Source organism: Lepisosteus platostomus, chromosome 8 (genome assembly GCF_059453375.1).
Source record: "Lepisosteus platostomus isolate fLepPlt1 chromosome 8, fLepPlt1.hap1, whole genome shotgun sequence".
NCBI lineage: Eukaryota > Metazoa > Chordata > Actinopteri > Semionotiformes > Lepisosteidae > Lepisosteus > Lepisosteus platostomus.
This window is the reverse complement of record NC_142618.1, coordinates 403914-429988: the sequence shown is the minus strand read 5'-3', so window position 1 is coordinate 429988 and position 26075 is coordinate 403914. Positions and strand designations below refer to the sequence as shown.

The following is a 26075-nucleotide window of genomic DNA, read 5'->3' as shown; positions in this document are numbered from 1 at the left end:
TGTCACCAAATATCTTATTCATTTTACTGCTTAACCACTGGTGTGTGTTTAGTCACTGGGCATATGATTACCATAACAGCATTATACAGGCACTCTTGTTATCACTTATTAGTGTTGTAAATGATCACTAACAAACTCTGATAGCCTCAGGTGTGAAACAAAACATTAGTTTGACTTAATACATCAAACACTGATGATATATGAATCCAGCTTGTTTTATAGTAATTCTTTATTTAACCAGGAAAATCAGCCAAAAACATGTTTTTGCTTACAATGACCCCCTGCCCAAGAGGAATATATTAGTGTGGAAAAACAAAACAATAAATGAAAGAAACATCAATGAAAATTAATAACATAATGGGACATAACAGAATACGACAGTAAGTGTTGAACAGAAACAAACTGCCCTTTGAAAACTTTGGAAGCTGTGCAAGAACTGGCTGCTTAAAACAACGGCATTCTTTTCTCTTAATAGCAACAAGGATTATTTCGGTGTACACTGGTGCAGCATCCAGAATTAAACCTAATTACTGTGATGGGTGCAATACGAATTTCAATAGCACTCAAAAGTCACACAGATTTTCACATCTAGCAGATAAAATAAGAGAGCAGCAAATACTAATGAAATCAACATGTTTTAGTTGAGGAGTTTATTTTGGAGTGTTTGGTGACATATAACCTCTTTTACCCATAGAAGTGATCATTTTAAACATGAATGTTTTGTTTAAAAATACTCCCTTAAAAATGAGTATAATTGATTTGGAATTCAACAAATTGGGAACGGGGTGAATACATTTCAAGTCACTGTGCACTGTCACACTTCTAAGCCAGATTCCATTAATGTAATAATATATTCAGCTTTTCTTAGATTTGCTCCAAATTGAGACATTTAAGTATAAATATTAAGTATTTAAATTATTAAGTACAATTTAAGTATAATCTTTATTTTGACATCAGTTCCCACCCTCAGAGGTACTACCAAATGGACTACTCATTCCTACTGACACTAATATTTTTGGCAATTAGAAAGAGGTACTCTATAAAATTAAAATAACACAACACACTTCCTGTATTTCAACAACAAACTATAAATGTTTATCAATGGAGGGAGAAAGAGCCTGTAATGAAACAGCTTCCTGTAGTTTCTGATTCCTATTTTCCCCATTATCTGTTGCAGACACGGTCAGGACATTGTCTGCAGCTTTAACCCACACAAAAACATGGCCACGATGTGCCCAACCTCACAGGCGGCATACAACACTCCTAGAGACTATAGCTGATCTCAGTCTTAGACCCATCTGTGCAAAACACACTTCTTAGTAAGTTTCATGTGTGAAAATTAATCAATAGTCAGCTTCTAGCCACCCAAAAGCAAGAATGACTAAAAAAGAACAACACACTTGTGAGGAGAGCTCTGGGGATTTGTTGTACAATGACATTAAAAAGAACAAGAAAAGACAATGCACTAATCAGAAAAAGGTTTGTCCTGTATCAGATTATAAAATATTATCCTATTTTGAATGATCTTAAAGTCAAAATGACATTATTTTTTTTACAAGTAAGCTTATTTTATATCAAACCACTACAAATATAAGTTCTTCAAAATACAACAGTACATTTTAAAAATGCCATCTGGAATCTTGAACTGACCATTTCAATCTACCCAGATTTTTAGCTTAATTTTATCCAGCTATTCTCAGTGTTTACTTCTGTCAGTCACAATACGAACAAACATGGTCTTACTGATTGGAAGCACAAGCCAAACACGCCCGTTAGCCTACAGCTTCACCTACAGTAACAACTGAACACACATCTCTCGAAAGACCTGCTGCATCTTTACAGGATAGGATAATATATTTAAGAGCAGCTGGAATCCCTTGTGTCTTTTCTACGGTGATATTTCCCACTGGCCCTTACCAATCATGGCCTCCTAATAATCCCCATCTCTGAACTGGCTTCATCACTCTGCTCTCCTCCCCACTGAGAGCTGGTGTGTTGGGAGCGTACTGGTGCATCATCCAGGTGGGGCTGCACACTGGTGGTGGTGGAGGGGATCCCCATTACCTGTAAAGTGCTTTGAGTGGAGTGTCCAGAAAAGCGCTATATAAGTGAAAGCAATTATTATTATTATAAGATTGATAAAATGATGCCTACTTCAGGAAGCATTTACTTTACCTTCAAATATATGTTGCATTTATCCATTGGATTGTTTTAATATTTAATATGGATTAATTGCCTTGTAAAATATATTATTGTAAGTCACACAAGTTATACCTTTTGTAAATGTATTATGTTTATGCTCAATATATATTTATATTCTGCATGTGTGGATGTAAATGTTAAAAATAAAGAAAAATAAATAAAGCAAGGGAAGATGTAGCCATTTTGTTTTTTTAAATGCTACGTACTTTTGATATAAATGCTACTGTGGAAAAAGCAGTTCTCTCTTGCTTTTTCTTTTAGATCTCAAGCTCATTAAAGGGCTATTAACTATACAGAAACTGTTCTACCAAAGGCTATGGATGAAATCACCTTCTTATTTAACAAACGGCTGTACTCTTTGTCTGTTTTTCTAACGGGCACTTTGCGTGACCACAATGGCCAAGCAAAGAGAAACATTTGACACCTCTCACATCACACACTGCAGAAGGTTAATTTACTGAATACTTGCTTATTGGAAAAATAACACTTTTGAGACTACACATAAAAATGTGTAGACTGAGAAATCAGGAAAAAAGAGAAGTCTATATTTCAAAGAGCCTAAGAAACCCTATTTATTGTAAGTAAATTTATTTTATTTATTATATCTTTTTTTTTTCTCAAAATACCAATTCCTGCTTTAAAGAAGAAGAACTAGATATTGTTGCCAAGGGGATTATGTACTAAAACCAAGACATGGCTTTGCATGAGCAATGTACACTTGACACTCTCCTATTAAAAACGGAAGAAATTGTATCTTTTGATCTATAATTTCTGTCTAGACAGGATGTTTTCTTCTGAGCACGCTGCACGGTCTGTGAAATGGACTTTGTTGAAACAGCCCTGGCAAGGCCAAACTATTTTTTTCTACTCTGCACCGAGGTCACTGCCCTTGGCCATCACCAGACCATGGGAATGACGGTCTCCGGCCTACCTGGATTAGCTGGGTCTGAGCTTTTCTGTGATAGTGATTAAAAGCTAAGCTGTTAATCAGCAGCACTGGAGAGTTCAGTAAATCATGAGGAGACGGCACACCCCTGCTTGCCCTCCAACCCTCAATGTCTCTGCCGTGTAACTCCTGTGTCTCCAGCACAGGGCACCTGAGGGGCAGGGCAAGCACTCCTGTCCCCCTGGCTGGGCTGTCGTTTCCAGCTGCCCACGTCCTCACAGGTCCTTCATTCACTCCCCGTCACTCTCCTGCTCAGGGGGGTTTCTTCTCTTGCGGGACCCTCCGCCCTGCAGAGCTCTTCCATGCGGAGTCACTGTCTAATGCCCTGCAGGCTCACAGCTCAAGGTCCTTCACCTCACCCTGCTCCTTTCAGGGGTCAGTAGCAGGAACACATCTTATTTCTGAGATTAGCAGAGCTCACTCACACCAAAAGGTTAGCACCTCACTAGGTTGAGATGTAATACGGCCCAGAAGCCTACTTTAGTGTTTCTGTGCTATATGTAGTTCTGATCTCCCTTCTCTTTATAAATATCCTTAGTACTAAATGGGACCTTCTGCGGGGCCCTCATGATTACTCCACCCATAGAGCAGGCCACTGAGCCTGTAATCCAGAGGCTGGCCCTACCCTGTCCTGTTGATGGGTCATGAATCCACATGATAATTCCTCGAGAGTGAGAAGCATCTCACATGGAAATCCCAACCACTCACAAATGCTTCATGTTCCTCTAGAAATGTTTTAGGAGGCGACCAGAAAACACAGGGCTAGACTCGGGCTCACAGCTAGAGAACCACATTACTGTGAGAAAACACTACTATTAGGCTAACAGCCCTGGGGGGTTGCAAAATCTTCTTAAACGAAGAACCACATTTTCCTCTTTATGAAAAAACCTGCCCTACTAACACATAGGAAAATGTTGAATTCTTACTGTATATTGCTCAGGAATAAATACTTTACAGTTTACTTTATCACAGGTTAAATTATGAATCACCCAGATTACCATGTGACAAAAAAAAACTTCAGAATAAGCAGCAGGATTTTAAAACTAAATTCATACTTATGAACCTACTGTATGATTATGAAGGAAAAAATACATTACTTATAATTTCCAATACCTGACTAGTGAGTGACAGTTCCCTTAAATACACTGCTGTTTCAAAATTAACATAAAGAAACTACTTTAAAAAGATTTCTTAGCTTCATAAATATTATTTGTCTGACAATCCTAATACAAAATTAACTTAAATTACTTAAGGCATTCTGAAAAATGTTTCTAAGCACTGTTGTTAAAAGACAATGAATCTGATGTATTTGTAGAAGTCCATTTTTCCTCGGTTCATCAAAAGACATTATTTATTTCTTTTAGAAGACATTTTGTATCTTGATACAGGATGTCCCAGAAAATTACTCATTAACTTATTGTTTCGCGAGTGCTTAAAGGGTGTAAATAGCAGTTTCCTTTTCCTTTATTTTGGTTTCACAAAGTCCGAACATTGTTTTTAAGGCTTTTATCTTTAGATACAAAAATGAAACAAAAAAAGAAGAGATCCTTGATCCTACTGAAGAAAAAAAATCTCGGGATAAAGACATAATGGCAAAATAACCTGGGTTGGATCAGAAATGGTAGCTAAATGTTAATTGCCCGTCCTGTAGCTTTGTTCTTGCTCATCTCTCCTTCCCCACTGGCAGCCAGTATAATGAGCTCCGTTTATGGACACTGCTCCTCTTTAAGTTAAGCACAAATTAGGAAACATTTTCAAAAATGATGCTCCTCATACATGCTGGAAGTCATTTTATGTTTTTCATAAAAAGAGGAAAAACAATTTCATGAAAGATTTTCAAGAAACATTTTAACTTTGGCTGATGAAAAGAAGCGCTTTCAATGCATGATTTGTTGAGCAAATGGCTGCAGAAAATGGCAGCTTCTACAGCATAGCTTTGATGTGCTTTAGTTATTCTGATATGTATAAAAAGCGGACAGTTCCGTCTCACCTGAAATGATCTGAGCATCACAGTTGCAACCTTACAGAAAAATCATACAAACCTGGACTAAAATGAGAGATATGGAGTGCTTCTAAGCCAAGCACCTCAATTTACTTTACCCATCCATTCCTCATAGTCACTTCTTTCAAAGGGGTCATGAAGAGCCACAGCCTCACCTGACAGCCAAAGGGCACAAGGTAGAATACTAGATAATGTCTATTTCTTCTCTAAAATGCCCCTGTAATACAAATCTCAGTCTCTGCTTCAACACTAGTAGGTGATAGAGAGAGTCTGGATGCAATGGACAGTTCAACTGAGAAGCAACGAAACAGTTTTGACAGAGCCAAATCAATATTTAAATAACATTTAATATAATACACTGACATGAGTTTTATTCCCTTCAACGAACCAATTCCTACCATCAAGGTATTAAAGATTAAATGACAAATGATCTTTAATCCTGAGTAACTATGGCTAGGAAATAATATATATTATATAAATACCAACACCTCAGTGAACAGGATAATTTAATTCATAAATGAATACTAAATTAATGTTAGCCGCCAACCCCTTTAGAAATCTGACTCTGGACTGGGGTCATTACTCCTGACCTGTCTTGAGGGAATTTTCAACAGACACCTGCTGTTGTACAGAGAAAGAGCTGAAAGGAGGTTCACTGTGCCATTAGTGAAATGCTCAATCATAAACCTACATTTATGGTAATAACATACAGTGACTGGTAACATTCATACTGGAGTTTGACTATAAACACTGCTGTAATTTGTGTGTGTCTCCTTCAATGCTCTCTGGAAATGGAATTCTCACCTCAGACCTTCTCGGGACTGTGCTGTGGCTCTTTGCATCCCCACACTCCCACTCCCACACTCGCAGACACACAAGGACTGTGTTCGCTTGCAACACGCGTTAAAGTAGCACCACACAAAGATGAGTCACAAATTCTATTAACAAAAACCTCAACTGTCGGAGAAAATGGCCCAGTCCTTCATAAAAATAACACAAAATAACAAATGATCACATTTCTATTTCACTTATTTTTAATGTTTTATCACCTTGTGGTTCATTTCATCAAGATAATGTGTTGATCATGTAACCAGGTGACACAGAAACTGCAGGAATCGCTTTCTAGCAGCTACTGGCTGCTGTTTGGAAGCAATCATCCTTTTCCATGACCAGAACAAAAATAGTGATGACGACAGCCTAATAATTACACTAACAGGCCAGGTGTCAGTATTACTGGTCAGGTGTCTAGTTTTTGTCAGATGCATGCTGCTGGGCACAGGCTAGTCTGTTAGGGCAGGTTTTGTAGAAGTAGACGGTCTACTTTCTCCTGCTTTTTCCACGCAATTAGCAGGAGCTCAGCCTTCAGAAGCAGCTCCAGGATGTGCCATTAGAGAAACCGAAAGCCCAGCTGATATTCTGAGCAGTCTTTTACCAGTGGATGAGATGTGTAGGCTTAGCCACAAGACCCATGGCTATGTGGAGTCCTAGAACGTTTTCAATCTCCTCGTGGTCAATGTCTGTTCATGGAAACAGGAATGTGGGGCTAATGTTCGGATTAGGACTGCTGCCTTGGTTATAATGCTTTAATCTGGGAATTTAAACATTTTTCCTGATTATGCATTTACATTGCACTGAGATACCTCCCCCACTTACACCCCTCTGTTTTGCACTGATCTCAAAATACTGCTACCAGTTTTGCACAGAACTGAAAATACCGCCACTGCTGAATTTTATACACAGCTGCTACAATGTTCCTATAGACAGATAGATAAGACATTATTGATCCTGAAGGGAAATTGATGTGTTACAGCAGTCCAGCCCAAGACAAGCAAAAACAGACATCAGAATAGACAAAACATTAAAATACGTACAGTAATACAAAATAAACATGAAATAAATACATAGGTATGTGCAAAATATGCTCATAGTCACTGTAAAAACAATAAAATATGTGCAAAATGTGCATAGGTTTATACAGATTGAGTGTCCAAAAAAAGTACAATGGTGCAACATGCTGTGCATAGAAGAGCAAATGAAGGGCTAACAGTCCTAGCAGCATTATACACCCTGGCAGCTGCCGGGAGGAAAGACCTGCGGAAACGTTCCCTTGAACACCGTAGCTGAAGCAGTCTGTTGCTAAAAGTGCTCCGCTGCCCAATAACAGTCCCATGAAGTGGATGAGAGGCGTTGCTCATGATGGCTGTGAGCTTGGTCAGCATTCTCCTCTCAGCCACCACCTCCAGGGGGTCAAGGCTCAACCCCAACACAGAGCCAGCCTTCTTGATAAGTTTATTGAGCCTATTTGCATCTCTTGTCATGATGCTGCTGCCCCAGCACACAAAAACGTAGAAGATGGCCGCTGCCACCAGTGATTCACAAAAAATGTGTAGCACCTGAGCCTCCTAAGAAAATAGAGTCTGACCTTTCTTGTGCAGGATGTCAGTGTTAACAGACCACTCCAGCTTATCATCCAGGTGTACCCCTAAGTACTTGTAGGACTGCTCCCCCTCTATGTCCTCACCCTGGATGGAAACAGGGTTTAGCGGAGACTTATTCCTTCGAAAGTCCAGGACCATTTCTTTAGTTTTGCTGGTGTTTAGCTGGAGATGGTTAAGATGACACCACTCCACAAAGTTGGTAATCAAGCTCCTATATTCCTCCTCTCTCCCCTCACTAATACACCCCACAATTGCAGAGTCATCCGAAAACTTCTGCAGATGACATGCCTCAGAGCCTGAAGTCAAAAGTGTAAAAAGTGAACAGGAATGGAGCAAGGACAGGTAATGGCATTTGTGATGGCATTTGCTATGTCAATGTTATGTCATCTTTTATGTCATCAATTTTGTCATTTGGCATGTGAGGAAAACACAAAAGTGAGCATTTTATTGTACTTAAGTATATATGACAATAAACTAGAACTAAAACTTGAACTTGAACCAAATACTTGGTATAACAAAATCCTATCCTGAAAACTAACTTTAGACAGATCAAAACAAAATACTGTCAATACAAATCTCTGGCATAGGAAACACTGCTTTTAACCTTTTAGCCTGCTAGCTATTAACACAGCTTTTTAACACCTGTGTCCAGACAAATTAAAATTTTCCACAAGGAATGATGCAATATTATCATAACATTGTTCAAAAAACAAAAACACGCTAGCAGTTTTTAAAATGACATTAACATTGACAAGAACAAACATATCAAATAATCAAGTTTTCGTCAGGCAATCAAAACTGCAAATCAATTTTGTGAAAAAATGTGCAATGCTGTACTCAGGTTTGTGAGCTGCTCTTTATGATCTGTTAAGACATATCGGCACGATGCTGATGGCTTAACGTGTAATCATAATATAAGCATCATGCACCATTACACGGAATCCAGGACTGGGTTCACCTCTGGTTTTGTAATTTCACTGAATTTCAGAACAATACTTTTAACTACATTTTTTACTATTGTAGAAAGTGTGCGTACAGAACCGTAAAACTATAAGCCTGTGTGTAGTTTTTTTACCAAACATCTAGCGACTTTATGATTACAATCACAAAAATGTTGACAGTCAGTTTGATACCAAGTGTGACAAGACTACACAAGAGAAAATGTCTAAATGACTGGTAAATGGAAAAAAAGAATCTGGTAATTTAAATTAGAGGTAATTTTGCTCATTATCATAAATTATACACTTCTATATTGCACTTCAAAAACTGTAATATATTCATACGATTACAGACACTGTAAAAAAAAAACTGGAGAGAATCTGTTCCAAACATTTCTTACCCCTGACTCGGTGTAGTTTTCATCCACGAGTATGTTCCTGGCACAGTTGTTGATGTGCTTGAAACGGTCTGGACCAAGGAGAATCCCTCCATACCATCTGGACACCACCACCATCACATTGCGCACATCTAAAATCTGTACAGGGACAGGAAAACAGACATGTGGCCCCGTCATTCTTTATCTTATCCACCCATTTATACACTGGATGTTCTATACAAATGGCCGAAGTGTATTGGATAAGAATACAGGCACAGTTACACAGGACAAGTTAATAGTGATAAAAGCTAGACACTTTAATCTTTAAGTTTGACACCTCAGCTTCTTACAAAACATCTCAATGAGCTATTTTAGCAGAAATCACAGTTGGAATATAAAGACAAACATATTAAATGCTTTTTGCTGATGTCAGTTATAACCTGCTATTGAGACTTTATGTCCATCTTTCTAAACTAACCTAAGGCATTTCAAAATGTTGCCTTGAAAATGCAGTTATTTCTTGGTATAGAAGCAAAACATCTTTTGGAGCTCAGCCGTAGAAGGATAACAAATTATCCCTTTTGAGCATCTCAGGGGTAGAGTTCTCAGCCAGTAGGGTGCCACTTATGAAGGGGTGACATATATCTATTAAGAGAAAAAAAGACTGGGAGGCTGGATGCAAACTGCGATCCACACAGCTGGAAGATGAATGTCTCACTAATTAGTTAAAAACTCTGCATCAGCGCTGACGGCACTGCTGACAATGTGGCTTTGCATGACTTCAGCGTCAGCCGACACCTGCGAGGCTGCATTAATCAAACATGCACATGAATCACAGTGCCTGCAGGAGGGGTCCGCTATCTGCGGAATGACCAAGCCTTGCTCTTTTCCATTAGTATACAGTATGTGATGCCCACATTTAACATTTATTTTTTAATTTTTATGAGATTCACTGCTCTCAGAGCAGTCACTCACTTACAAAGAAAAACAGATTGGCCATTCAATTTGTTATCAAAATGCGATTGCTTCCTTCAAGCTGTCTCTGTCCTTGGTCAACCCTTAACCTGACCGTCTGACAACTTTCACACAAAGCAAATCCTTTCTGACCGTACGCAGTGTACATGATGTCAAGTAGTGAAAATGCATAACACTGCAAACCCATACATCAAGGAGGAGTTTACCTTAATCGCGCCATTCTCCTAAGACGTGCAAAATATAATGGACACCAGTACACAGTCTGTACAAAACTGACAGTGGCAGCCAACCATCATGCACAACATTATAAAACAGAATTGATTTACTTTTATTTATACATTGTATCAAGCAACCCCCAAGCGTAACACAAATACTTGAACAGTCAGAAAAGTAATTACAAATGAAAACTTAAATGATAAATGGGTTGGAAACAGGCTATCCATCTTTTCAAATGACTGTCCCTTCCAATGTATTCACTTGATAGACTGCCTCAAAGGTAGCCTTCACTCAGACTGAGTGGAGAACATTAAATTACATCTATCTTCCAATGTGATTAGTAAAAAACATTAACCAAAAATATTCATAAAAAAGGACAAGCAAACACCCTGAAAAAATAACAAAAGGTAAAAAATTAGTTTGGCTTAATCACCTGCTCCTGCAGGAAACACAAGTAGAAAATTAATTAGTGAAGTACCAAAGGGTTTATGAAAGAATGTACTTCCTCTGCGCTGGATTACATTCAAGAACCAGCAAAGGAATTTATTCTTCTTCAGGGATTTCCATCATAATGGCTTCGTAATTGCTTCAGCATGCACCACATTTATTTAATACAATATTTGTCAATTTCTAGCTATATGCAGAGGCTTTTTAGATGGTACCAAAGAAATACATTTCAGGATTACATATTAAATATGGGTCTGAGAAGAAAATAGCATGTTTTTATCAGTGAGCTGTCTTTAGTGCATTTTTATGTATCTTTTATTCTGATACCCAAGCAATAATGTCTCATTAGCAACAAATCCGATTTAAAGCAAGCAATGAAGTACTTAACACTCAATGCATGAAGAATGAATTCATAAATCAAATCTAATTAAAGGCTTTTATCCAAGCCCATTAATCCCATTAGGCTGACTGAACCATGAAGTTGCCTTCAGAACTAATAGTTATTTCACAGTTTAAAATTTGTCACCTGCCTTTCTGCAAGACAGTGACATAATTTCTACAGACAAAAGGTTACAGTATATGATTTACAGCTTTTATATGAAAATATACTTTATATATAAAGGGTTAGAACGTATCCAGACTTTTCTTATTTTAAAGGGTGTCAACACCAACCTGCAGTTAACAGTCCTCTGCAGAGAAATGCGCGTACAACTGCAATCTCATTCATTGGAGGGCAATACTTTCCCAGTATAGATGGTGTCATGTATGGAAAGCATGTTTGAGCACAAAAGTGATCCAATTCCCCGCAATGAAGAGCAATGAGGTTGTGGGTACAGTATGCACTCAAGGATAATGCACTTAGTCAAAGATGTTGACTAAGATGAGAATACGTCCCGTTCCAGTGTGTGACAGTGGGTGTAGCTGTCCAGAAAGTACCAGAGAGGTTTGAATGATGCGTCAAAGTCTTGAGCCCTGTGAACCACAGAAAACACTGCATCTACTGAGCAAGTGTGCTGGAACACTTTCACAGAGAGAAACTAGCACTGTAAATCAGTCCATATCAGTCTCCAGATCATTTACATGAACACTTTCAATGCAAGAATAAAAATGTTTGCATGTTTGTGCAAGCAGGGAATACTGAGCAGCAGGTGTAACAGGGTACTTGACTTTAAATGGGACCAGAGATGCAACCCTGGATCTCAGTACCTAGAGTGGGATTCAGGCTCACCAGATTTGTTTTCCTGCATGCGTGTTGAGCGATCTCAGGGTCTGGCAAGTGCCTGAGAAAAGGCGGACTGAACCCCATCCAGGAACGAGCCCAGCTTCACACTGGGGGCCGTGACGAGGGCTCTCAGTGCAGTGGAGATCGCAGCTGCTGGAGAAGGCACTGAGTGGACTGGAGCCGGGACGATGGTTGAGGGAGCCTGATTGAATTCCGGCTGGGGATGAGCTGCACATTTACTCCCAACCCTCAGCCACACGTACCCTCAGATTGAATGAGCCCCGATATGTGATCAACACAAATATGAAAAATTTTGCATCTGCAATGAGATGGTGTCAGTGGAGACATGGAAAGTGGTGTATTCATTCATCGCACACTTACCAGAGAAGAAACATGAATTCACCAGTTGGAAACTGAAACCACTACAGATCACATTCACTGTCTTTTGGGACTGGCAGGGAATACTCATAACTGACTACCTCCAGCCCAAAAACATTGTCAATGAATACTGCTAATACACAACCTTTGAAAGAAAACTTCATTTCATCAACTGGGAACATTACAGTTTGCAATCTGTGACAATCTCTGCATCATTGCAATACCCAGCTACGTACTGCTTGTGAAACAATAACACATCCAGGGACCTTGCATTCTCACTTTGCCTACATTTGGACCTGTTACAATATGACACACCATATGTCTTTTTATAGTCTCCATTGGAAACTGGTTCAAAAGATGTACATTTAATTACACCAGTGGAGGAAATACATTTTAATGGATGGGAATACTAATGAGTGAAACTGTATACATTGTGTCTTTCATTTGTCAAGTATAAAATGCAAAGCATTTATACTCAAGGTGCAGACAACAAATCCAAATGCTCTCCGCAAGATCGTTGTATAAGCGCATCCCTACAAACATATACATACAGTATGCACGGTGCTTTATCTGCAACTATTATCATCATTACACTTTGCACTGGGTGAATATATACATTTTTATTAGAAAGGCTATCATGAAAAGCCTTATAGTACATTGTGCTTGTTGTTTAGACTCTAATATCAGGTAAGACATGAAGCATCGATGAAAAGTGTAGCTCCTCTGTCAACTGTATATCGGCTGTTACTAAGCAGTTAAGATGACAATGCTGGTTCATCTAAATTGACTGAAACAACCGCTGCTTGTTTGTTCTTTTGGGTACACTGCTATAATCTGATGTGATCCAAGCATATTCACAAATAAGGCAGGAACACAAGGATCCTTTGTTTCTGGGTGATGTATTAAAGATAAAAGGTCTAGGAGAAAACAAAGGTTTAATATTACGACTTAATTGTAAGTGCAATTTTGTACAGTAGTTCTGTGAGTACTAATCAACCTTTTCCCTAAAGGCTGATTAGTACTGACAGTACGGCAAAATTTAAAAGATTATGGAAGGTGTCTGGTTTTCATTGTTATACTTCAATAGCACATTATGGTGAACCTCGGAAACCTTCTTACATAATTTATGAATGTGCAGTAATTCTCTATTTTACACTGCATATTTTTCTCAGACTTTTATGCACAAGAAGAAGCATTCAAATAGGAAGCTAGATTTTGTCCAAAATAAACAGCTAAAATGACAACTAACAGACTGAAATCAATAGTAAAGGGTCCTTTGGATCTTTTACTGAATGTAGTCTTAATAATAATACCTTCATAGAGGCTTCATATTATAACAACACTCAGACCAAATTATGACCAAGTACTCAATTATGACCAAGTACTGTATATACTGTATGCTTTCAAGTAACTCAAACCTTTACCCTATAACTAACACAATCCAAATTCTAGCACTGAAACATTTCAAAGGTCTAAATCTAAAACAGGTTTTATATGTTAAGTTTATAATATGGAGTGTGACAAATGTTATGAACACTTGTGTATCTGTCTTTTCTTTTGGGCTCAACAGATACAGTACGTCAATAGTGGTAAAGGGATATGAATTGTGTGTAACTTTTAATGAGAAATTCTGTAGGATGCTTAAATCTCCCTAATTGCAAGAACATGTGCACATTACTCTGTCCATAAGTAAAGGAGATTAGATTGCAAATGGGCCACTTCCAATCCCAAAGCTAGTCCGAATGAAGGCCTAGTTCACCCTTTAAACAGATACAGTAGAAGCAGGGGAAATCTCCCTACTCAGTCGAACCCATTTGGTCACCTAACACCATCATCCCTCTTACAGGCTTCTTACAGGCGGTTGCCAGAATACTAACCTAACCAGTTAAGTTTTAAATCCTGCTCCCATGTGTTGCAACTAATCTCACTGCCAGGAACACTTGTGAGGGACTGAGTAGACAACTACTGCCTACTCTGAGTGTCTATTTATACTGAGCGTGAGTTCACAGGTGAAGTGAGTGTGAGTGTGAGTTCACCAATTTCTTGATTTCCTCATGAAAATGTCAGATTTTCCTCTTTGGGCATGTCTCAATATCGCCCTCTGGTGACTGAGGTCCATTTCTACGCTCCTGATTTGGCTGTCCCACTACAGATGCAATAAAGATAGATAGATAAGACTTTATTGATCCCGAAGGGAAACTGATAAAGCCTTACGTAAAGTAAGTGTAACCAAATCAATAAATGTAAAATAACAGTAACAGGACTTCCTGCAGGATTCATTACACTATTCATTACCCTGTATACTTGGCATGTGATGAACTTGCGATCATATGTAGTGTTTTGTCCTGTATTCCACCCTGTGCTTCCAGGATTCCAGTGAGGTGCAAATTACCGCTCATTCTAAGCTTTCCTTGGGACCCAAAATCCAGTACTGAGCGTAAAACAATGTCTAAGTAGTGTGGGAATGTTAACCCTAACCCTAGATCGAGTTTCAACAGAGCAATCCAGCCATCTGTCCATGAAGCCCTCCAGCCATCAGAACTGATGTTAATCCTCAAACCATAAAGTATTGGTATAAAACAAGCAAAAAAATCAAAAAAATCTTTCAGAAATTGATGTACTTCAATAATGTTTCTCCTTTAGGAAAATTTAGAATCAGCTGAAATATAGTGTAAAAATAGTATTGAAATCAACAGGCATTTCAGGCCAGTGTAGGATTTGGGTTACAAGAACTATTAACTGTTGACTCCAATTATATATCTAGTTGCAAGTTAAATGACAAAATTAAGAGAGTTTACCCAGTAGAACAGGGTTTCTTACAACTTTTGATCTGACTCAGATTGGAATTCAATTCCTGAACACTGCAATATACAACATACAGAAGGTGGCCAAAACTCTCAGAAAAGAAAAGTTGCAGATACAAACAAATTACCACTTGTTCTAAATTCCCTTGGGGCCCAAAATCCAGCACTAAGAGGAATAAAGTGTCTAAGTAGTGTTAACCCTAACCCTAGCTGGGGTTTCAAGCAGAGCAATCCCACAGCTACTCCAGGTAGCAGTGACTCTTACCAGCAATAAGTGGCTGTCTCCTGATGGATAGATAGTAAAAGCTTATTACAGCATATCTCTAATGATTACCAGTTAAACAAAACAGCTGAGTTTGAGTAACACTGTAGATCAGTAATCAGAAACATTATTATATCTCTTACATTAATTTAACCTAATCAATCTTTTTGGAAATTCTAGTCATCCATAATTTCCTTTATTTCACTGTTTTTTACTTGCTTCAGAGAAATAAGTTCATAATTAAGGATCAGTATGAAGTGCACTGTTTGGTTCATTGTGTTGTAGGGAAAATCCCCAGGAGAAGGTTTTGAGGTGAAATCTTGCTTGACCTCAAAGTAAACACACCATAATGGAGACATTCTTTCTACTTAAGTACAGATAACAAAATAATGTTTAATACAGTTCAAGGGGAACTGCAATCCACATTTCTCAAACCAGTTATTAAATCGGAGTAAAAAAATAAATTTTTTGACCATATAATTTTTTTTTTACAAATGTCAATTTAAGTACAAAATTGTGATCTTTGTAAAAGTACTGTAAGTCACCATGTTGTCGAGAGAAGAGAGAAGAGCTGTGAGCACACAGGTCTTACCTGTGGTAAAGAATATTAATCAAACAAAAGTGACATTTGCCAAGTATGAAAAGAATAGGGTATTGTTACGCATCAGCGTATCAGAAGGTTTAAATTATACCTCGCAATGCACCATTCTTGAAGGTAAGACAATGGGTATTCTTTGTAGCATTTGTTCAGCTGTCACTTATCAGCATCCAGGTGGATGCTGCACATTGGTGGTGGTGGAAGGGAGTCCCCATTACCTGTAAAGCGCTTTGAGTGGAATGTCCAGAAAAGCGCTAAATAAGTGTAAGCAATTATTATTATTATTATTATTATTATTATTATTATTATTATCTTGTCATGTAAAGCAGACACAATAGCCAACCATCCAGGGGGCCAAGCAATTGTATAAATTTTTAACGAAGACTTACTGTAATGGCAATATATTTAATCATTAAATTAGCCTTAGAATAGAAATAGAAAAAATGGAACTGTTGAACAGGGAGACAGCTACAAAGCATCAGAATCTAGAAACATGACTAACAGAGAGTGATGGTAAAAAATAGAATAATTACTGGATAGTCAGCATTTCAAAGAGAATATAGAAGAGACAGAGGTGTGGCTCTATACATTAAAAAGAGCATCAAGGCACAGGAACATTGGACTCGCAGTTCCCAGCCCTGCAGCTGATCTTGGGGACCACTATCACTTCTGTTTTCTGTTTTTCGGTGACCTGTAAATCAATCAGATTTGGGGTTTACATTTTTCTCATCCCAAAGTTTCTACCCTACTTCAAGGCGACTCTCTTCAACAGGTTCATTGTACAGAACTTTAATCTGCATCTTCTCAGGTTGCTTACCCCAATTTGTAACTAAACAGCTCTTAATAGGTTATCAATTTATGATGAGCAGACACAGATGGAAATGACAGTGAATTATCCTGCCAAAATGAACCCTTTTCCCTTTCAGCAGGTGACATTTCCCACCAACACACCTGAGTGAAGACAGCTCTGAAACTCAAAAGCTGATGCCGGGATGATATCAATTCCCAATCCCATTCAATCTGTTAATGGCTGAAAAAAACTAAAAATGTTATAAATAGAAAACTAATATCAGCCTGTGATGAAAACCTTGGCTGGAACAAAAACCAGAAAACATACCGGAACTAGATGAATCAAGCATCTCAGACGCAATTTGCCAACTAAACTCGAGCTTGGATTATCAAATCTATTTGATGAAATACTATGAATTAGTAACGTGTAAAGGAAGAGATGGTTATCACTGATATCATTCCTACCCATAGGAATGTCAACACCAAAAACTGAAATGATACCCATGGCTAATTACTACTTTCTTACTCTGTTTATCAGAGCACCTACTAGTAGGAATATCCCCGTTGGTCTAGTCTTCTCAAACAATCAAACAGAGTATTGAAAAAAAGAGGTGGCAGAACTATTAGAGAGCTATGATAATATGATCAGCTTTAAAATATACTATGAAGCTGTACAGTCTGGATCCAGTTACAATTTCAGAAAGTAGGCTTTAAAGGAAAGAGAGAGCTTACAAGAAGCAGAATCGGACAGAATACATACCAGATCACTAGATTAAAGACATTCTGCTTAAAGTACAGATCCAAATGGTAGAACAAATCAAGAATAATATAAGGAGAAAGAAAGCACTTTATAAAATGAGAAAAAGAACAGTATCTATTTTAAAGGAAAGTAATACACTGAAAGGCAAGCAAGAGATAAAAGGGTATTAGAAAGCTAAGAGAGGCAGAAGGAATATTGCCATGTAGCCTAAAATATTTTTTTCTGTATTACAAGATCAAAAGAATAGTAAAGAATGAAGTGTTACAAGGATTAAAATGGGACACTTTTAGATGATTAAAGGAAAATGGATGATGTGTTAAATGAATATTTTACTCAGGATTTTACCAAGGAAGAAATCGGTAACATGTCTAAAAGTGAGGAATGACTGAACTCTTGTTTTCTATTATATTAGCATAGGAGGAAGAATGGTTACAGGTACTGGAAGCACTTAAGATAGACAGCATGAGGGTATACTACCATTTGTAATTAAGGAAACAAGATTAATGGAGAAACGGGGATGGTCACTTTCCTGTAAGTTCCACCATTATACCCTTATAACTTTTTTACCTAATACCTGGTCTTTTTGTTAACTACTAACTACTCATGACTTCTAGGGAAAGAGACAGCTGTTCTATGTGTGACCTCAAAAAGGGAAGTGGTCTACATAGGACTCTGTAAAAAAAGAGCATTTATGGGGTGCAAGAAAAAACCCATTAATACATGTGGATGGTCACTCCCTTAGTTCTCTTCCTATTACCCCCAATCAACAGCAGCCATAATCAGGTCCTTCTTTATGGTAGTTAGTAGCTAACTAATCCAAGGATCTCTTCCAGCAGTTTATTAAAATAAGCCAGGATATCAGCTTCACCTGACTGGGTGACTCTGGGGTCAAGAAATCTTCTTATGGTCAAAATGTCATAGGAACAGTTTTTTTTTTGCTTCTGTTTAAATCTCATTATATAATCAGAAAATGTCTAAGAGACATCTGGCCAGGTTGAAATTGTACAGAAAAAAAAATGTTGATTATTTTGGCGTAAACACAATACTATAAGGAAACCGAATACTCTTTTTAATTTGAAAATAGACTGATGGATTCACCACTGACAATAAATTTTTTTTTTGCTAAATGTGGGACCATCGCAATTTAAAATGCTGCCAAACTCATTATAGCACAGCATATAATGAACACTATGAAGACCCTGAAAGACCTGGAAAAAGAAAAACAGAAGGACCAGGGCACACAGGGCTCTGCTGAATGCTCTGATAACCACAGCGGACTGGCTAGACCTGACTTCAGCAGGACCGATGTGGGTTTGAGGTACAGACACTTTCAATTAATGATGCCATCATAGCTGCAACAGCTGGGCCTACTGGTAAGCAATTGCTCTAAAGGTCAGTAATCAGATGGTCTGAAGCAGTGACCTACCATCCTGCCTGAAGTCCAGGGCAAGCGGCCACCTACTGGGTCAGAACAGAAGCAATGCCATAGAGAATCAAGACCAACATGCCAGCAGAGTGCAAAAATTTTAAATAAAACAAAACCACTGTTTTGCCAACAACTGTCTAGCCATCATAATCTTCCCAACTTTTGTTTTTACTATATGATATTACTTATGATTATTGGCAAAAAAACATAACCATTGATATGAAGAATACATACAGCGGTGTGTAAAAGAAGTATGCCATGTGAAAAGGTTAGTATTTTTTTTACATTTTTAGACAAAAGGATATTTGGTCGTCATTTCAACAATACTGATAGATAAAGGTGATCTAATTTTAAAAAATAACATTGAAAACTATTTTGCACTCATCTTTACTATTTAAATCAACAGAAATGCAATTTCCTTGTGTGGAAAAAGTTAGAACACCCCTACTTTTATCATTGCATCAAATTCCTAAAATTAGAATCAGGTGCACCAAAACAGGTGCAAATGATTAGAACATCATTAGAGAGTAACTTGGAGGGCACTGCCTTATATAAACATCAGAAACCTGTTGTCTCATCTTAGTAATTGAGGTGTGTGGCTACATCAATGCCAAGATCAAAAGAGGTCTTTGAGGCCCTCATAGATTGTTGATGCCTATGAGTCTGGGAAGGGTTTTAAAGCCATTTCCAAGCAATTTGTAGTCAATCACTCCACTATCCAAAAGATCATCTACAAATGGGGAAAATTTCAAACCACTGGCAATCTTAAACCCTTCTCGCCTTAGGAGGGGTGTATTCCCTGCCTTTCTCCTGACTGTGCAATGTAGGTGCCCACAGGTTCCTGTCAACAGAGGCCGCCAGACCCATCACAGAACAGCAAGCTCACATGGAAGGGGAAACATGCCACAATGGCATTTTGAAATGAATATTTATGGCTTGTCTGTTAATCATAACATGCCACAAGAAACTCTGAAAATCTGGATGTGTTATTCAGAAGAATGTAAAATGTATAGCAGGAAACAACATTTTACCTCTGTAAACAATTTTTACATAAAGCATATTTTCAAGCTGAAGTGACTAATATAAAGCTTGTATAATACATTTAGCAGACTGATTGACTTGCTGTGTTTAAATATTCCAAGACTACTTAAACAAAAAATTTACTCAACCACTGTCAAAGCTGCCAGAAGAGATACTCATAAGACTTGAATACCAAACACCAAGTGCACCATATGGGAGTTTGAATTATTCATATAAAATCACAAACAAGACTTTCAAACACAATCTGAAACTCATCTTGTATGGAGTACAGCCCGAAAGGTGTTTGTGACCCATAGTTCAATTTCCATCTTCCAGGAGTCTATTATTTACACCCATTTACACCTTTTGTATATGGAAAACACTTAGGTGTCACAGCACATAATTCCCTGTTGGTTTCAAACCTGAAGGTCAAAGCATCATTCACTGCTGTTTAAAGAACAGATACTGTAATTCTGTAAGGCAGAGCTGTGCAGAAGCACATTTAATTTACACTTTTTCGGGGTTACTAGACACCCTTACCTCAAGGGCCCAGTGCCAGTGTAACAATTACGAGGAAAATCATGTAAGAAAGCAGGTGCAAATGTGAACAAAAGAGAGGTTACAAATGAGAGGAGGCCAATTGACCCACCTGACTCGTTCGGCTGCTAGTAGCTGAAGCAGCTAACTGATACAAGAATCTCATCCAGCCATTACTTAACAAATGTTAGGGTATCAGCTTGGACAACATGGCTCCACACAGTGTGGCAGTGGCAACCGTAAGAACCAGCAGGAAAGGACGTGGTTAACGATCGTGGGTTAAGGCGCATTCCCGCTGGAAGGCAAAGAAGAGAAACGCAACGTTTCAGCTGGGGGGCCTTCTTCAGGTGTGCAGGAGAGGGCCGGGTAGCAGGTTAACGAGGTGAAGGAGAACAGGAGACAGAGCAGGTGAGAAGGGGTGGGGAGCAGTGGGGAAAGGGGAATAAATCAGGCGAGAATGAGCGTCCAAACTTGGGGAGAACACCCAAAGAAGGCTCCACGGCTGAAGCACGGTGTTTCCTTTCTTCACGTCTCAGCACGGTACGCCCCTGTTCCCGGTCCCGGCACACCCTGATGCACGCTGCCGTACTCGTGCGCTGTTCAAGATCGACAGTCCTCGTCTGTACCTGCAGCAGATGAAGCAGTCTTCCTCCTGCTGCCGTTTCGCCATCATCTTCACAATCTTGTATGAAAGTCTGCTTGTCTTCACAGTATATTCTGGAATATAAACGATAAAAATGAAGTGGACTGCTTTGAGTAAATCGAGCATGAAGAATGGATGTCAAATTTCCCCTCTCACATCACATCCACTGTTACACTGACTGATTATTTTTAAGATAAGACATTCATATAATTCCACAAGACATCAAATTGGCCATGTAGCAACCTTTGGAAGATGTTGAGGTCCTGACATTATCATCAGTACCATAACAAAAACTTAACTGTATTTAACTTGGAACTCGCAAGTAATTTGCTCCAATAATGGGATTAAAGGTCCTGCAGAACAGAAATGTTTTTGTAAATAACTGTGAGGCATCTGACTGACTGCAATTCAGAAATAAGTAATAATATTTTTTCTATGGAAAATGTAAGCAGAAAAATTCCAACAGATAAAATAACACTGTTTATGATCATCTGTAAAAAAAAGGCAACATTAAATATTTTTAAACAGCAGCAGGGTTCCCAGAATGAAAGCTGTGGGTGGCTATACTATCACAAGCAGTTCCTAAACAGTGCAAATGCTTAGTTTTCCAACACTGGCTCAAAACATTCATAATACCGAACTATCAGACACTGCTGTTTCCTTGCCTGCTGTTTGATGTTGAGCCATCAAAAATAATCTGTGAATATAATCTCAGTGTTGAAGCTGTTCATTTTAAACTTGTAAAGCTCTGTATCAAAATGTTGCATGTATAAGCTGTGCTAAACGATTAAGACCTTCTTTGCAGTGTTCGAAGCTAGACGTTGGTCGCTCAGTTAGTTATTCAAGCCCTCTACACATAAAAACAGGTCACAGTGATCAACTGGGTAGGTGAGGTAAGGCTTACTTTGGAGATACTGCTGTTCTCTTTTAATCTCTATTAAAAGTTCTCTTTTCATTTCCCTTCGTTTAAAGGGGGAACATGAGTCTTACAAAAGCTACAAGTAAACGACCATTGTGTATCATGATTATTTGGTTAATAGCTGAATGATACAAAAATTTAGTATCATTTAGTCCTTTTGTGAGAAATAATAATTCTTTACACTTATATAGAGCTTTTCTGGACACCACTCAAAGTGCTTTACAGGTAATGGGGACTCCCCTCCACCACCAACAGTGTGCAGCCCCACCTGGATGATGCGACAGCAGCCATAGTGCGCCAGAACACTCACCACACACCAGGTCTCAGTGGGGAGGACAGCAGAGTGATGAGGCCAGTTCAGAGATGGGAATTAATTGGTGGCCATGATTGTTAAAGGCCAGGGGAAAATTTGGCCAGGATGCCGGAGTAATACCCATACTCTTTTCGAGAAACACCTTGGAATTTTTAATGACTACAGAGAGTCAGGACCTCAGTTTTACGTCTCATCCAAGGATTGGCACCTTTATACAGAATAGTGTCCCCGTCACTATACTGGGGCATTAGGGTGGCGCAGGGTAAGCGCCCCCTACTGGTCCCACTAACACCTCTTCCAGCAGCAACCTTAGTTTTTCGCAGGAAGCCTCCCATCCAGGTACTGACCAGGCTCACACCTGCTGAGCTTCAGTGGGTTGCCAGTTGTGATTTGCAGGGTGATATGCCTATATTTAACATTATATTAGAGTCAGAAAATTATATTATACTTAAATTTTCTGACTCTTCTTTTTTGTTATAAAATGTATTAAAAGAACATTTATCGTGATGGCTAGGTCTTGTGGTCTATTTGAATGACTCCAGTCAGTAAATATGACATATGCACCCCAAACCAAGCTCTTCAAGGTTAACTTTGTATCAAAGTTTTGAAATTTGAAATTTTGTCTTTGCAGATATTCCTCTATGACTGAAAGAAAAACTACTGGTATTCGTTTTTTTTTTATATTTCTTTTACAGTTTGTCAAAGTAATTGGTTTCCAGAATTAGCTTTGAAGAACCTGGTTAAGAATTAATGTCTTTACTCTCTGCCAGACTAAATTCTAAATGACAGTTACTGTACACTCATAAGAAAGACGCCAGATTCCCACCTTTTGCTTTTTCAAAACATCTTGAACAGGTGTGAGAATATTCTTAGAATAAAACTTGGATATAGTATTGTCGTGACAAAAAATGCAGCAACTGCCTTTGTTTTCAATTTAAATGATCAATTTTTTCTCAGACACTACAGCTTCAAAGAATATGTTACAATCCAGTCATTACATAACAAGCTGCAGTGTAACAATTGCAAAAATGTGCATCTCACATAAAAGGTCATGTCTGAAGCAGATGTAGAAAAGCTACAGAATGAAAATAACAAAGCTTGACAGAAGACAGCCTTCGGTTTGTGCAATTCCAATGCTCTTTTGTGCCACAACCTACAATGCTAGAGTTCAGCCTCAAATGCAATCACCGGTTGCCATTATCTGTTGCTAAGGAAAACCTGTTTATTTAAAAGATCTTAGAGAAATTACGGAGAAGAAGAAATGTCTAAATTCTTTCAGACATACAACAGAAGACAGGATTGCAGCATGGATGAACATTTTTTTCAAACATAAATAAAGGAGATAAAAATAACAATAAAAAGGAATACAAAAATAGTACAATCTCCTGACCTATCAACACTGGTACCCTCTCCAGGTCTCCTCTCATGGACTTCTGAAAATAAAGTTTGACAGCTGCAGTAGAAACCCCAAGTAACAAGGGCTTGACTGACTGCATCATTAGCAGCACAACAAGCCTCCATCATCCACCTACCAGCTGCATGAATTTGAACCCCTGTGTTCCATATAAATTATATCAAGACAGACCAGGGTCCAAGCAGTGTAGAGTGTCTCAGCTCAGTGTCCTTTTAGCTGCAGGCAGACCAGCCGAGCCAAATCAATTTCTGCAAAAGGCCCAAATTGGATGCATCTAGCAGGACTAGTGAGGACAGGGAATAACCAGTTTTTTTAATAATGAACAAAGATGATGGAAATGTTTCACTCATGGAGCAGATGTTAATGATCCTAGTTTTGAACTTCTTGGGTCACAACGACAGCGGGACATTATTGTTGCTGATTGTCTACACAGTCCATGAGGGTCTGGATATTCCAGTTTTAAAATGTTTATATTCAAGCATTTTTTCTACTATGGGGAGGTAATTCCTCAGAACATGGCTATCTCTTCAGGATTGATGAGACAGACTGTGTTTACCATTTCTAATCTCAGTGAAATCTGCCAATTGCATGCCACATCATGACTATCCTGCCCTAATCACAACCAGCTGATTGCCAAAGATCTTGGTGGTGGGGACTGAAAAAGCCTGTTACTGTTTGAGAAACAGCAACTTCTACACATTTCTTGATCAAATAGCATGTAGACCAAGATGACTGGAGGTTTCTTTTTGTTGCAGCCTTCAAAACAAAAGCCGTTCCTGGTTCAGAAATTTCTCAATGGCAGAACTGGTACCACTTCTCCTTACACCTGTTCTCCAGTTTAAGGACTTGGGTGCAAGAACCTCATGTGCTGAGTATCCTGGAGGCAGCAATCCTAAGACACCTTCATGGAAACTAATGTGGCTGAAGGACATGAGGTGTAATTCTGCACTTTATCTCTTGGGTGCTGTCCCAACTCTACTCATTGTCCAGGTTCAAACTGGATTTCTGAACTGTAAAATTTAAAAAGTAAACAATTCAAAATGTGTAGTTTATCTGCATGGTATCTGAAAGCGCTTCCCCCATTCTAATCTCCTGGCAAACAAAATATTCATAACTGTGGAGGCACAAAGTTAATAATTGGCCTACAGAAGCCAACTGAATTTCCAATTCAATCATTTTCTTGCAAAAAAATGTATTCATTAAACAACTTCCAAAGAGGTAGCTGCGTCAGCACGCATAGGCTGCAAAGGAACAAGGAAAGGTTTATTCTATGCTGAAAAGAGAAGAAAAGAAACACATCATTTCGGCTGTGGAGCTGACCCGAAGAAGGCTCCCCAGCCAAAATGTTGTGTTTCTTTTCTTCTCTTTTCAGCACTAAATAACTTCAGTGACTGTACCCCATAGAATGTGGAGGTCATCGACCAAACTACTGCTGCATTAAAGACATTTAACTTCATACTGAACCAAAATGTCTCAGTTGCACAGAGTGTGGTATTTAAATGCCAAGTGGGAGCACAGGAGGATTTATCTGTTGAAATGCATCAACAGAAATTGATCTGGTTATGTGGTGAGCACCATGAATCTAGAACCTACTGTACAACTCATCTGCATCCTATGATGATGTGAAGAGACACAGTCTGCGAGAATCAGTGGATCATAAGCTCCACAGGGTAAAGCCATGTTACTAGCGAATTGTTCTCTTGGAAGAAGTGCAGCAAAGATACCTCCTCCAAATGAACAGAACATGACTGTGTCCTTCTTTCAAAAGGAGCTGTCTCAATGTGTGTACTAGACAAAGCTGAAAATGAACACCTGGGGCTTGATGCAGCCTCCAGAAGAGCAATCACCATTCATCCATGTGTCCTCTCAACAAATAATTAAGTCTCACTGTGCCAGATTTGCAATCCACTTAAAGATGGCTTTTGTTGAAGAATTAAACAAGATAGTTGTGCTCTGATCCCTCCAGATCTCCAGATGGGTATGTCTGTGCCTTTTGCCATATAAACCAATTGCTGTATTTATCATCTGGTTTTACCCAAGCAGGGTAACAAAATGTTAAAAAAGGGGACTGTTAATAGGAGCTCTAGACAACCATTCTGGTATACCAGTCAAGTGACTTTATTTCCGTTAGTCTGGGCTTCTCTTGTTTGGTTCAGAATTGTTTTTTAAATGAACAATTCAACCTTTATATCACAGATGTGCTCTGACACAGTTTGAATAAGGGGGATAGATAATTTGTAGACTGTTAATCAGGCTTTAGATGTGTTGTACAGTCTTATGGCAGAAGGCAAGAATGACCTCCTGTAGCGCTCCCTGTTGCACCGTGGATGGATCAGTCTATTGCTGAACGTGCTCTTCATTTCTACAAGCATGTCATAGAGGGGATGGGAGACGTTGTCCATGATGGCCTCTAGTTTGGACACCATTCTCCTCTCAGCCACTACCTTCA

The 26075-nt window shown here is 38.7% G+C and overlaps 1 protein-coding gene across 3 annotated transcripts in view; it reads right to left on the bottom strand.

Moving 5' to 3' along the window:
* impact (impact RWD domain protein) overlaps positions 1-26075 on the bottom strand; it is a 73354-nt gene that overhangs the window by 5780 nt on the left and 41499 nt on the right. For 2 of the 3 annotated variants that reach the window (XM_088641982.1, XM_088641981.1), the window contains exons 9-11: positions 20964-21054; positions 8928-9062; positions 7573-7672 (exon numbers count right to left, since the gene is read on the bottom strand). In XM_088641982.1, coding sequence (XP_088498108.1) covers positions 7573-7672; positions 8928-9062; positions 20964-21054 — 326 coding nt within the window. The remainder of the gene's footprint in view (positions 1-7572; positions 7673-8927; positions 9063-20963; positions 21055-26075) is intronic. The other variant, XM_088641983.1, reaches the window with a different exon arrangement.